This window comes from Poecilia reticulata, linkage group LG9 (genome assembly GCF_000633615.1).
Source record: "Poecilia reticulata strain Guanapo linkage group LG9, Guppy_female_1.0+MT, whole genome shotgun sequence".
Lineage (NCBI taxonomy): Eukaryota > Metazoa > Chordata > Actinopteri > Cyprinodontiformes > Poeciliidae > Poecilia > Poecilia reticulata.
This window is the reverse complement of record NC_024339.1, coordinates 13,933,938-13,948,094: the sequence shown is the minus strand read 5'-3', so window position 1 is coordinate 13,948,094 and position 14,157 is coordinate 13,933,938. Positions and strand designations below refer to the sequence as shown.

The 14,157-nt window shown below is 37.2% G+C and overlaps 1 protein-coding gene across 1 annotated transcript in view; it reads left to right on the top strand.

Annotated features, from left to right (window-relative positions):
• tmem8b (transmembrane protein 8B) overlaps window positions 1-14,157 on the top strand; it is a 52,203-nt gene that overhangs the window by 22,678 nt on the left and 15,368 nt on the right. Inside the window, exons 7-10 of the mRNA XM_008418052.2 lie at window positions 4,359-4,455; window positions 5,592-5,715; window positions 7,421-7,563; window positions 9,567-9,745. Of these exons, the coding sequence (XP_008416274.1) occupies window positions 4,359-4,455; window positions 5,592-5,715; window positions 7,421-7,563; window positions 9,567-9,745 (543 nt within the window). The remainder of the gene's footprint in view (window positions 1-4,358; window positions 4,456-5,591; window positions 5,716-7,420; window positions 7,564-9,566; window positions 9,746-14,157) is intronic.

The window sequence follows — 14,157 nt, the reverse complement described above, 5'->3', positions numbered from 1 at the left end:
GCCATTAAATTAAACATATGAACTGAAGGAGCAGTGTCACTCAAGTGTATATGTGTGGGAATCAGATCAGCAAATTACTCTAATAATGTTTTAGTCAAGGATCTTTCCTTTTCAAAGTGTTTGAGGTCAGGTTGCTCTGGCATAGTCGGTGCTTTGACAAAGTCCTATTAAACAACTTGTTGGAGATTTTTCTTACCATATTGACTTGATTTTATCTCTCACACACACACACACACCATCCCCAGTGAGACCTTAGACAGGCTGTCTTACGCTTTCTTAATTATGTCCAGTGAATAAAAGAATTCACAAGTGATTGCAGTCAAGTGTAAAAGCTGCATAAGAACAGATGTGGTGCGCGTCAGAGGTGGAAGTCGTATGCCTGAACAGTTTCAAGTATGTTTTTTAGTTTTATTTGATTAAAAATTGCTTTGAAAAACTTGTTTTGGGTTTGGTTTGATAATTTTAATTTATTTAATATGTGAATAAAACAAAAGAAAATCAAGTAAAAATTAGAAAGCTTTTCATCCATTACTTTATTCTTTTTTCAGATGGAAATGTATAATCAAAAGCCTGGAATGTGTTACTGTTACTAAGCAACATCAAAATGCTCAGTTTTTAATCACGTGCAATGCCTTACAAAAATATTCATATCATTAAAACATTTCGACATTGTCATTGTATTTTAATTGGATGTAATGTGATAAAGAGAAATTAAGTGGCAAATAATTTTGAAGCAGAAGGAGATTATTACAAGCTTTTAACTTTTTTTTTTTTTGCTTAAATTAAAAACTGAAGTGGCATGCTTTTACATTCAGCAAATAAAGGAAGATAAAAACACATTTTGCTGCTAATAGAGGTAAACATTTTACTCAATCTTTTTTTGCAAAAAAAAAAAGTGTGTTTCTGTAGACAGTTTTGCCACATATTCTTATTTAGATATTGGTCCGTACTTTAACTAAGCCATCCTAACTCAAATATAGTTTGGTCTAAACTGTTCCATTTTCAACTCTGTGTTTGGAGATATTGTTTTGCTGGAAAGTGAACATCCACCTCACTCTCAAGTCTTCGCCAACATTAACATATTTTCCTTGGTTTGGAGTGGTGCCCATACTCTTTACATATTCAGACTATGTTTTTTTAAAGCACGTTGACTCTATTAATTAGCTGACTTCTTACGAGAATTGGATTTTATTTTGGTGAAAGTCAAGAGGGCTGGCTTTTTTGTTTAGCTGTGGACATAAACCGCTATGCTGAATATATGCTGAACAGATGATGCATTTCAACTTTGTGGTTGTGGTCAGTTGAATTTTTTAAAAGCAAAACTGCATGATTTCCTTCTCCTATTTATGCATTAAAAGTTCTTCTTCTCTTGCTTTATTCATGAAATTTCTTTTCGTTTTTTTCCCCCTCGTCCTGAAACCTTGATTAGTAATTTGTTGGTAGATGGCACTCCAAACTGAATTATGCCTCTGCCACTCACATTCAGCCATCATAACTAACTGATGCATAATGGATCCAGCATATAAATCACATTGTTAAATGTGATTGATGTGGCTATGTTTTACAACAATGCTACAAAGTGCTTTACATGCACGGGACATAAATAATAGTATAAGCAAAAAAATAAATAAGCAAATAGCAATAAAATTACAAACATGAATCTATAACGGGGTTTAAACCAGAACCAGAAATTATGGTTAATTAAAAGCAAATCACATAATGACCTGGAGGCAAAGCTATTTATGAGATGTGTTAAATCCCCTTAAAAGAGCTGGCCTTTGTATCTGGATAGTACAGATATGGAGTGCCGAAGGTAGATAAACCTAGAAGACAAACGGAGCCTCGGAAGTTATCGTAAAAATCTTAATTTAGGCACCACACAGATCTGCAGAGCAGAGTTTCAGAGCAAAACGGTTTCCTGGTTTCACCCGCGCCGAGGGAGTTCAGATAATAAATCTGCGAAAGATGAAATGCGCAAAATAATCATGTGTATCTTGAGATAATCTCACTTCCTTAATTCCCAGTGTTTACCGGTGAACCAGGATGTTTACGACAAGTGAAGAGAAGGGATTGCCCAACACATGATCTCCTGTAAAGATAGTAGAGTTCAGCAGTAGATCAGCCCTGAGACATTCTGACTCCTTTAAGCTGAATGCTTTCTGTGAGGTGTGACGGGGATGGATGTAGGTGCAGTTTCTTGGAAAATGAAATAAAATCAACAGACTTAATTTTTATGCTTGACTGTAGCTTCCATGCATCTGTGAAATTCCATATTTGGTGTCGCATCTTCATTTGGATAGGCTTTATTCAGTGGGAGATATTATACATCTGAATCCTCAGTAAGTCATCATCTATTCATCCATCTGTTTGTCCACCCATCCATTCATCCATCCAGCCATCCGTTTATCCACCAATCTGTTTTTCATCCATATATCTATTTGTCTACCTATCTTCCCACCTGTCAGTCTGATACTTGGTCTGTCCATACCTCCATCAGTCCAGTGCTGTAGTTTTTTTTTTTCTTAAATCAGTCAGTTTTCTTAAATCAGTCAGTTTATACAAAAAAAAGAGAAAGGGCCGGAGGGAATGAGCAGAATACCCATTTTAATTTGTACCGGGCCTTTATCGTGGCTTTTCTGGCTGACGCAGCATAAGCAGAATTGATCTACAAGAGATCATGACAGTTCATGTCTGCCATGTAAAATCCATCCAACCATCCCTATATCTGAGAATTGCTACGGCAATGGATCCATGAGCGTTCCAGAAAAGATTTATAGTCCCTCCAATGAGTTTTTTGGTTTTCCGCTGAGTTTTCCCCCCTAACGGGACCTGCCTGAAAAAACTCGAAAGGACAACAAGAATGACAACCTGGTGATGAGCAACTGAACACTTCCTCTGTATCCCTGGCTGGGTTCTCCCTCAGGGATGAGGAGAGGGGCTGTCGACTGCTTGTATATGGAATCTTGTTCTTTCAGTCATTTGTCCATTTATCACAACCATAGGTCAGAACGTAGATTAACCAGTAAATCAAGGACTTTGCTTATCATCTCAACTCCTTCTTCACTGTGATGGATCAGAGCAGCAGATACATCAATGCAGCTAAGGCCCCAATCCCTGCTTCACTATATCATTACTCATGAACAACATAGGGCATATTTCAAATTATGCCTCCTTAGGCACTGATTGACCTCATGCCTGCAGGAAGCAGTCCACCTTTTGCTGGTTGAGAGATATAACATTTGACTTAAAGGAATTGACTCTAATTCTTTCTGCTATGAAGAATCTGAGTGGATGGCAGAAATTCACAGCGGCACAAACCAAATATATTACGCTATATTTACGTATCAAAAGTTAAGAAACCATGACCCCTTTGCTTCCTCTTGACCAGTGTCTGGCAGACGCTTTCAGTTTTCACTTGAGTGTTTCTTACTTAATTCTTCATCTTCAGATTTTAGGGAAGAGTTGCAATGAAGCATAGGGGGAAGAATCGTCTTAAAATGCCAGTGGACTTGATTTAGTTTAACCATCAAGAGAGTACAGACCAGATGGTGAGTTTAGGAAGCCTGAAATCTCAGCACCTGGCAAAGTGTTTGTCATTGCATTAATCAAGAACATTCCCAACTCCTTCCATATACACTATGCTTATTTTCTGTTCTGTGGAGGTGAGAGAAATCTTATAAATCCTAGAAATAATTGCCTTAAGATCTCCCCATTCCCTTTGGCACAAGTAAATGCATTTAATAGTTGGAGAATTGTTCTGTGATTTCCTTTTTTTTTTATCTCAGACAAAATGACATTTACTGTTTTTGAGGGTGTTTACCCACTACAATAATTTAGTTGGACAGATTTTATATTAGCTATAAACCACTTCATTGCTTTATTCACAGGAAAGGACAAGACAACTTGTAAAGTGTCTGTCAGATAAAGTGCTTGAATACCCTGTGATAATTTATGAATACATTTATTTTATTACTGCTTTTTGTCCTGTTGTTTCTATACCGACACTAAATCTGATTGCCTCCGTTTCTGTTTCTACCGCATGAGCTATGTTATATCGACATATGCAGCTTCCAACACTTGAATAATTCTTCTGAATTTCCTTTTAATGCATGAGCATGTTATTGTATAATTGATGCTGCGAGGAGATAAACTGCCAACATCTTCATCTAGGTGCCTCTGGCAGACAAACGTTGAGCGGTTTCACTTGATTTGTTAGTTTTAAAGTATATTCTTTCATGGCTGAGGGGCGCAGAGGCCTAAGGTAATCATGAACAGCATGAGCTCACCGCCAAGACGACGGCAGATGGTTGATGGTCGTATGGATGATTGGCATTTTCTTCTGTTTCTTCTCCCTGCAGTCGACGCTGAAAGGAGCAAATCTGACTGTGTTCGGCTGCCTTAATCACGGAATGCCTCTCTTCTTGAGAGAAAATTCATCGCTAAAATGTGATTCAGGTACGTTGGATTACCCTGTGACAAAAATAAATGTGGAATATTTTGGGTTCCTACCAGAGGTCGCAATAACCAAATATTTTCCATCTTTGACTGGATTTTTAAAACGGTGGAAAAATCTGAACACCATCTGTTATTTTCACAGACTACAATTCACCCGTCTGACCACCATGTTTAGACATGCAGACATAGAGTAGATTGCAGAGGCAACTATCAAAATAGATTCTAGTAAGAGCATCTTAAGCACCCGTGGTTGACCAGCTGAACCACTGGTGCAGAAGGAGCACAAGCTGTGGGATTTCCGCCTGCTGCAGTGAGTGCATGAAGGATCCGGAAGCCCCTCGTGCAAAGAGTCTTGTCGATTTATTATCCCCAATTGGAGAAATTTTCCCAGATTTAAGAACTTTGACTGGACTGTTTTTGTAATTCCAGTGTTTAGTGTGGCAGCAGAACACTGAGTCAACACCAAAGTCATCTGTCTGCAGCAAAAAAATCCAACATTTTATGAGAGCAGCTTCTGTGTGCAATTCAGCTTCATGAGGAATAAGACAAAGTTGTGAGACTGTGCATTCAGGCCACAGCTGAACGCACAATTAAGTGCAATAGTTTAGTTTCATTGTTTAAATGTTTTTGAGGCCACTATCAGTGTTTTTTGTCATTGTGGAGAAAAAGTTACATGTATTCATCTGCTTGATGCGGGATGGTGTGATATGGATTCTATGTTTAGTTTTGAATTTTGGCTAATTGAATTCATTTCAATATGTCATTTTTATCTTAAAAATGAATGCAGATTATAAGGATTTATTTGACCTTGTCAGTAAAAAAATCTAACTCATCCAATTCTGATTCCTTCACAGTTTCCAGGCATAGATGCGTAAAGAATAGAAGTTGGAACAAATCTTTCATATCTTCAAATGATTCATCTGTCAATTTGTACATTCATTACTTTTTTCACCATTCTGATCATTTATTCATCCTTCATCAAAGATTAACAAAACTTGAATACCTGGAAACTTAAGCAAAAACATCTGAATTTTTTAATTTAAATTGAAACAGTAAGTTATTTGTTTTAATTTTCTGTGTTTATGTAACTCAACAAGTTTATAGAGTTTTATTGGTGTTCTCTTTTTTTCAATCAGAATCAGTTGCTGGGTTTTTCCTCTCTGCCAACGTGTCCTCTAATATTACCAAACTGAGAATTCCCTACCCACAAACAGGAACCTGGTACCTCAGTCTGCGCTCCTTATGTGCCACTGAACACGGGTAAGATTACTATGGTGTCTCAGAGAAATTGAATTCAGCTGCAAAGAAATCACATCTTTACAAATGTGTATGTGCATATTTGCTTTCTTGACACAGACATAATATAAGACATATGATAGCATTTTTATATTTATGGTCTTAAGGTTTTTGACAGCTATTCCACTTGAACTTAGCAAAAGACAAGAATAACAGGCCTGAACTGCTCTGTGTATATCAGAATCCCTCTGACAACACAGGAGCGAGGTATCTGTCATCTGTTCCAGCTCTCAGCAGGAAGGTGAATAAACACATTTCCCAAAATATCTAACTGGGCCTTTAAAGTGGAAAAAAGTCTATAAAGTGTACTCTCTGGAGTATTTACCCAGAAAGGAAAAAAAAAAAGGATTTACAAGCAAAAATTCACTGAAATGAGCTGGTTGACTGTTGCTCATAAATTCTTGATGTTCTCATAATCAGTTCACAGCCTCAGTCCCAACGCCCCACAGCAACCTTGGTGAGACATTGTTTGCTCTGTTCTGAAGGAAGACAATCACAACACAGGATGTAAAGTATTTTTATAGCACATCTTCAAACAGTCGCTACTTTGTTTACCAAATTTAATAATTTAGCCCAGTGATTTGGGGAACACGCTTTTCTCCCATCTGTCATCTGGCAGCACAATTTGGCCTTTAGATGGACATGACATGGAAGAGTATGTCTGTGTTGTACATTAATAAATGTAAGGTAAGTATGATGATTCAGTCATGCATGCATTTCGTATCATCTCTAAAATGTTAAAGGTGAGCTGTGATTATTTTAATGCCATTACAGTATGAAAGGTTCATACTGGATCTTTACCAGCAATAGCACATCAAGCAGAACCAAACTGTCAGCATGTTGTGCTTTCTGTAAAGGGCACAGCTCATATTGTTTGTGGACTAGATTATATCTTATGATATCAAATGTTCTCTCCAACTGTTTGTGCTCTGCAGATGAATTCAATAAGTACACAAATTTTTTCATAGAGGGTTTATTTTAAGTATGCGTGAGAGACGTTGCGGAAAGAAGATGTAAAAAGAAATAATGCTATAAAGTTATTCAACAAAACAATTTTTGCACATTTTGTATTGTTGAGCAGATTGAGCAATTTTGCCGAATCTTTAATGATTCAAAAAATCTGAAAGGAATTGAATTAAATATTAGGTTTTGCAGGATCTCTTGGGAGTTCCAGTTGAATTTGCATTACAGATAACAGATGGTGTGGGACCTGTACTTATCTTCATTTGAGAGCCTAACTGAGGTTTGGAAATGGTGATGGCATTCACATAACGGTGTGTTACATTTCACACGCTAAATTAGTCCAGGCTCGCTTCAGCTGAAAAGTGGCAGTGTGTTTGGCTCGTACTCGTGATGATTTTTATATGTTGAAAGCACAAATCAAAAAAGGGATCAGTTAAAGCTGTTGTGAACAGACAGAAGCATATCTGTAAGCAGTTAGTTGGCATTTGAAGAGTATCACGAAATCACACACATTTTCTGCAGTACTAAGAAAAAAAAAGAATGAAATGGATTTTGTTTAGCCTTGCAAGATAACAGCTAATAAAATAAAGCACATACAAAATAAAAGACCCTTAATGGTACTTATTGAAAAAGATAGAAAAAAAAACATTGCCAACTCAAATTTCAGTTCTATTTCTCCTTTGCCTGCTTGTCTTTTTTTCCTCAGGTTTGAAGCATGCACCAATGTAACTGCAGAGGTTTATATGCGTGCATACCTTACTCCATGCATCAATGACTGCGGGACATATGGACAGTGCAAGCTCCTGCGAACCAACAACTACCTTTATGCTGCATGTGAATGCAAAGCAGGTAACACTTTATGTGCAGGAGCTGCTGCAGAGCTCTGTGTATTTGCAACTTACTAGAACAACTCTTTATTGATTTTTTTTACTTGCTTTGATTTTGTTCCCACTATGAGCTAAATTCAGATGAAGTCATCTACTATTGTCTTTTTTCAATTTGATTTTAATGGCAGACTAAGTCGGCAGCAGAAAACAATTAATGCCTGTCTTCAAGAATCCCTCATTGTTTATTTAGCGGTACATAAGAAGGGAATGCATGACCATTAATGATATTCAAATTTAGATAAAAGAAAAAGAAAGAGGTCATATCTGCTGCTAATAATTTCTGATTAATTGTAAAATGTATGACGGAGGATGACGGAAAATGGAAATGTCAGCCACAAGGGCTTGGGCAAGCCGTTTTCCAGAATTGAACAAACATTATGGCAATTACATGGTAGGTACCACTGTCCAAGAAGCCTCGCATTAATCTCTTCCTATAAGCTGTTGATGAGACAATAAAACACTCTTAATTACAAACAGCTTTTCAATAAAAGATGAGCTTATGAAGCCAAACAAAGCCTGTCCTCAGAGGCTTTTTTAAAATCCTGCCTTTGATCTTGTTTAATCCGAGCCAGTTTCTCTTCTATTGAATCCTTTGTCATACTTCATGTGTGCCTCTGCTTCCTACCGGAACCACAGCAATCAACACTTGCCCTTGGCCTGTCTTAACTCAGCAAAACCTCAATAATACAGTGCCTTGTAAAAGTGTCGTACACCTTGAACTTTTCCATGTTGCACCTTAGATGCTGGGCAAAATGGACAGAATAATTATCACAATATTTTTTTTGTGAACTGAATTAGTAACCAATGAAGTTAAATCAGGTCAAGTTTATTTGTAAAGCACACTTTAGCAACGAGGTAATTCAAAGTGCTTTGCATTAAAACATCACACAGTCACCAATTGTGAAACAAGCAAAAAACATTTCATTTTGTCAAATGCCATCATCAAACATCAAGTATGTTAATCGATGTTCCGTTTTGTATTAACCAAAGGCAATTCTAAACAAATGTGTTTTTAGCCTTGATTCAAAGGAACTCGATGTTTCAGCTGTTTTGTAGTTTTCTGGAAGTTTGTTCCAGAAAACTGTAAGGACGTTATAGCTGGGGTGATGAACTCTGGCTTTAGCAAGCAGCAGCATGGTGGAGGTTATAAAACTGCAATCCAGGCTTGGTTCTTTTACAAAGCACTCTTCAATCCATCATGCGGAAATAAAAAGACCATGAAATGTGACTGAAATGTTGACAAAGGGAACTTGCATATAAATGCACAGCATATTTTTCTACAATTTTTTTATTTGCAAAAACAAACTTGAAAACCATGTATCATTTTCCTAAATCCAGCAGGTTGGTTTATCTCAGTAATATCAAACTCTGTGACTGTAATGCGACAATGTGAAAGAGTTTGAGGAATGTGAATGGTTTTGCTAGGCATCGTATTGGTCAATACTGTGTACATTCAGAGCTTAGTTTGTGATAATTTGACCCAAAAACCGTACTCTTAATCATTATGTCTTGGCCTAAAATCAGACAGAAAAACAACCAAACAAAGATAGTTTTCCAAACTGTCTGATTCTTTTGGCCCCTTGATGGTGATGTATTGTAACAAAGCAGAGATAGTTGAGAATAGGAGGGTGTTCACTCCAGGAGGCCCTATTGTGGAAGATAAACAGCTTCACACAACTCTGATGTTCCTGATAAAGAGCTGCTGCTGCTGCTGTTGATGAGACTCTTATCAAGTCATGCATTTTTCATACACTTAAAGAAATGCACAAAATTCAAAGGAAAAGATTTTGAACGGCCTGTTTCATCTCTCATTCAAATTTCTTCCATCTTCCATCCACAAAAAGATTTAAGAAGACTTTCCCAAAGTTCATGCAGAGTTTAACACAACTTAACGTCACAGAAGCTCCTTTAGATCTCTCCTTTCTTCCATCAGGCTACAGCTCTGACAGTGTGTTTGTCTAATAGGCTGGAATGGCTGGGGCTGCACCGACAACTCCGAAGCCTATTCTTACAGCTTCCAGCTCCTCTCCACCCTCCTGCTCTGTCTCAGCAACCTGATGTTCGTCCCGCCTGTGGCCATCGCCATTCGCAGCCACTACCTGCTGGAGGCTTCAGTCTACATCTTCACCATGTTTTTCTCCACTGTGAGTCACTTCTAAATGATTCAGCTGATGACTGAAAGTGCAGCTGATGCCATATGCTTACTTGGAAAATATATAAAGAAGCATATCATCTTTTTTTTTTCTGTGCTTGTTGTATGGCATAAAATCCAACCGATCTTTTACTTATTTTAGGTTAGTGAGGATTACCAACATTATTTATAATTGTTAAACATGAAAATACTGAGGGAGGGATTTTTTATTATTATTTAAAAAAAAATGTCCATATCACTTCTTTTGATTCAGAAGTTGCATGCTTTAAAATGCTCTCACAATTTTTACTTCCCTGTGTGATGTTATGAAAAGATCAAAACAAATCAAGCAAGTTATCAGAGAATTGTGGACGTCCACTAGTCTAGTTCATCTTTGGGAACAATTTCAAGATGCCTGAAGGTGGCACACTCTAATTTATTTATCAATTTTATGCAAGCATAATCAGCATAACAGTTTCCAGCCATCATACTGTTAAGGAAGGAAATTTATTCTGTAGTGCAGAGATAGATGTGGAGCAAAATGCATCAGCTACATGGCAAAAGCAGACGATCTTGTGAAGATTTTGACTAAAGCTAAGAGATGTGTCTTATCTACAGTGAAGTGTGTCTTGTACCCATGGCGGTTGAAAGCCCATTCAGAGAGGAAGAAGCCATTACTCCAAAAGTAACTTAAAAAGCCAGTATGCTGTTTGTAAATCCACACAGGGACAAATGTACACCTTTTTGGGGAAAAAAACCCCAAAACATATTCTGTATTTTGATGACACTAAAATTGAAGTGTTTGACTATATTGCCTAAGGAAAAAACTGCTGAGAATACCATCTGTACTGTGAAGTATGGGTGGCATCATCATAGTGTGTTGGTGTTTTGCTTCAGGAGGGACTGGTGCACTTCTCACAAAAGATGGAAAGAACATTATGTGAGGATATTGAGGCAAATCTAGGGTAAAAATTGGTCTTGCAAATGGAAAATGAGGCTAAATATTAAACCACATAATTTGTTATAAAGTAGCCTTGGCACAACAGGATTAATGTTTTTCAGTGACCCTCCCACAGCCCTGATGTCAGCCCTATAGAAAAAATGAAGGGAGAGCTAAAAAAAAGTTTGTGTGAGTAATGCAACCTGCAAACTGAACTCAGTTTAGTCCTGTCAGGAAGGATGAGTCATTCAAAAGGTTTAACCCCAGGCATACAATTTAAAAGCCTAGTTTAATATTCTTAACTGACCTAAAACATTAAACATTTAGCCTAATTTAAAGTCAGACAGTTAAAATAAAGGTTGTGTGTTTTCACTTCAAACGTTTGGTTTGAAGTCTATATTTTTACATCTCTCTGAAACTTCATTGCTGATTCATATTCAGACACTTTTAAAGAAGACATGAAAAACTAAATAATTGAGTGGTGTTCTGAAGATTAAAATCATCATCATAGAATGTGTTCTTTGTATTTGGATGCATATAAACATAAGTGATGCATGCAGGTAATTTCACACAGTTCCTAACAATGGACTCATGCTGTTCTACTGATTGACACCTAATGATAGTCTGGCACAAAAGCAGTGCTGATGACTACATTATGCAAGCGCTTACGGTGGTAAACTGAAAACGAATTACAGTCACAAAGAGGGTTGTTTGAAAATCAGGACCAATTATATATATATATGATAAATGTTACAAGCATGAAAGCATCCAGAACAGGAAATGTGTTTCAGAAATGAGGCTCAGTGGGCAAAACAAATTACACAACATGGAATTTTATTATTTGCAAATCACTTAATAATCCAATGCAGTTTATACTCGCCTGTTGCATATCCAGAAGTAGATTTACTTCCTAGACTTTCTTGCAATTATTAAAATGGTCTTTCTTCCTCTGCTACTTTTTTTGAATCAATATCCTTCAAACTTTCTCCAGCTAAATACATTTAAACTCAAAGTATTTCTTTATAATTTCCAAAAGATATGGTGGAATTTGTGGCCAGGCTTACACTCCTTGAAGTACACACATGACTTTCTCTTTCATGTTCCTGTTGAGCTGCAGAGCTGAATATGTAGGTTGCACCCATAAAAAAAAATGCCGGATCTAATATATTAATGTAAAACTGCTCATTCTGCTGTTGACTCTTGTCTTGGGGTTCTGCTACTGCAGGTGCTGACAGTCAGGTACCTGATCAGAGCCTGGATAGCAGCTCTTGTGAGCATGGACCCTGTTAAAAAAGACATGAGTTGTCATTTGCTGCAAGCATGCCAGGTTTGACTGATCTTGACAAAACCCCTGCCAGAGCACAAAGCAAATGCGATTCCTGCCGCTTAGAGCCCCAAAATATCAGAGGCCTCCCATAAATGTTTGAAATTCAACACGAAACATAGATCTGAAATTTTCAATTTGGTCAGTAAGAAAATTATTACATTTGATTTCACAATTTCAGCTCAGATTACAATCTGCCTAGTGATAATCTGAAATCTTAACTTTTTCTTTGTGTTGAAGCTTGGTTTGTTAACTAATACATATCAACAGCAAATAACAGCCAATCATCATGATTGCTTTTAGGCTCAGCCAATTAAATGGCTCAGTCTCTCAGATTTGACCAAATCTGTTGAAACACTGTTAGAGGTGGTGATGCTGTCAATAGGAAGGTGGGCCCCTCATCAAATTCTCCTTAAGGCTTCATACAACCAACCCTCTTGCTGTAGGGCAACCTTTAGCGAGTGCTACTGTATTATTTTAAGCACAAGTTTCAAATAGCGAGGAAGATCAGTGACAACCAGCAGCCCAAACAAACAACACCACATGAAGACCAATTCCTCACCCTGTCAGCACTCAGGAACGGTAGGCAGTCTTGTACAGATTACAGTTTACTGGGTGTCTGACAGCTCTCTACCCCGAGAATCCAAAACACACAGTGCATTCCCAGTCCCTTAGGACTGCTAGGAGGCCTGCCATGACTACCCTGTGCTGGCAGCCTGATTGCATTGGTGTTGGCAACAACTGGAACTTGATCAGTATCATTTATAAACTTACAACAGATTTTACAATTTTAGAGTTTATCTGTATAAGTGGAAAAAGCATAATTTCTAACTGTGACATATGGATGATACAAGCTCTCTCTGAGTCCTTCACAGGCTAGTAGAGTGGCCATTCAGAGCAGGTAGTACAAAGCTGAAACAACATTGGCCCTCTAGTCTTTGTTTGTACAGGAAATGAATACGGTTGGGCACAAAATTATTTATACCTCTTGTCAAATTTAAATCTAAAAATATTTTTATTCACCCAAGAAGTTTGTTTCTGATTGAAAATAAGACGGGCATCTCTAAAAAGGTAACAAAACCATATGAAATGCAAAAAATAAGTGAAAATATAATGGTTTTCAGTGAACCTGCAAATAAAAATGTAAACAGTGTGTCTATGATTTGCTTTCAACTGGCCTCAATGTGGTACTTCTAAAGACAATTCAATGCAATCAGTTAGGTTTGAAAGTCAATTCATGAGTAAATAGTCATGACACCTGCATAAATAAATAAAGTATAAATGATGCTTTTCTGTGAAGGCTTCAAGTTTGCTAGAGAACAATGTTGGTGAACAAAGAGCATCGTGAAGACTAAGGAGCACAGCAGACAGGTCAGGGAGAAGGTTGTGAAAAAATCAAAGGAACATTAAGATTATAGAAAAGAAACTCAAATTCTAGAAGTAGCCATGAGGCTTGCAGAAAGTTTTTCAGAGATTCTCAGCTCAGATGAGTCAGTCTGTTGACCAGACAACTGTTAGTCATAGTGCATGACTAACAGTCATAGTGCATGACTAACAGTGTTCTGGTCAACTGACTCATTTGGAGTTTAGGGAACAACATTAATAAGAAACAAAGTGATGTTTAAAGTTCACGTCTTTGATTTGTCCTGATTTGTAAAAACAATTCAAAGAGGTGGAAGAAGGTGTTATTCAGCAGTGACACCTGAGCTGGTCAGAACTGATTCATGATGCTGAGTTATCATTTTACACAGCTGCAACAAAATGGTTTGATCAAAGCATCTGTCGTGCATTAGAATGGCCTAGTCAAAGTTTAAATCCTAAGTAATCCTAGTCTAATTTTAAATCCTAATTAGAATCTGAGGTGAGACTTGAAAAATATAATATTGACCCTGGAATCCAATCTGATTCAGCCTGGAATATTTTGGAGCAAAGATTTTTCAAAAACGTAATAGTGGTAGAGAAATACCCCCCAAAAGGTTCTGAAATCTGTCATTTTTCAGATTTATATATATAATATATATATACACACACACACAATTTATATAATTGAAAATCATTTCTAACTTTTTATTCACAATGCCATGTACTTAGAGGTTATGGTTGTGACATGACAAAACTTGAAAAAATGAGGCTGTGTTAGTTTCCCAACAGGTATATTTAT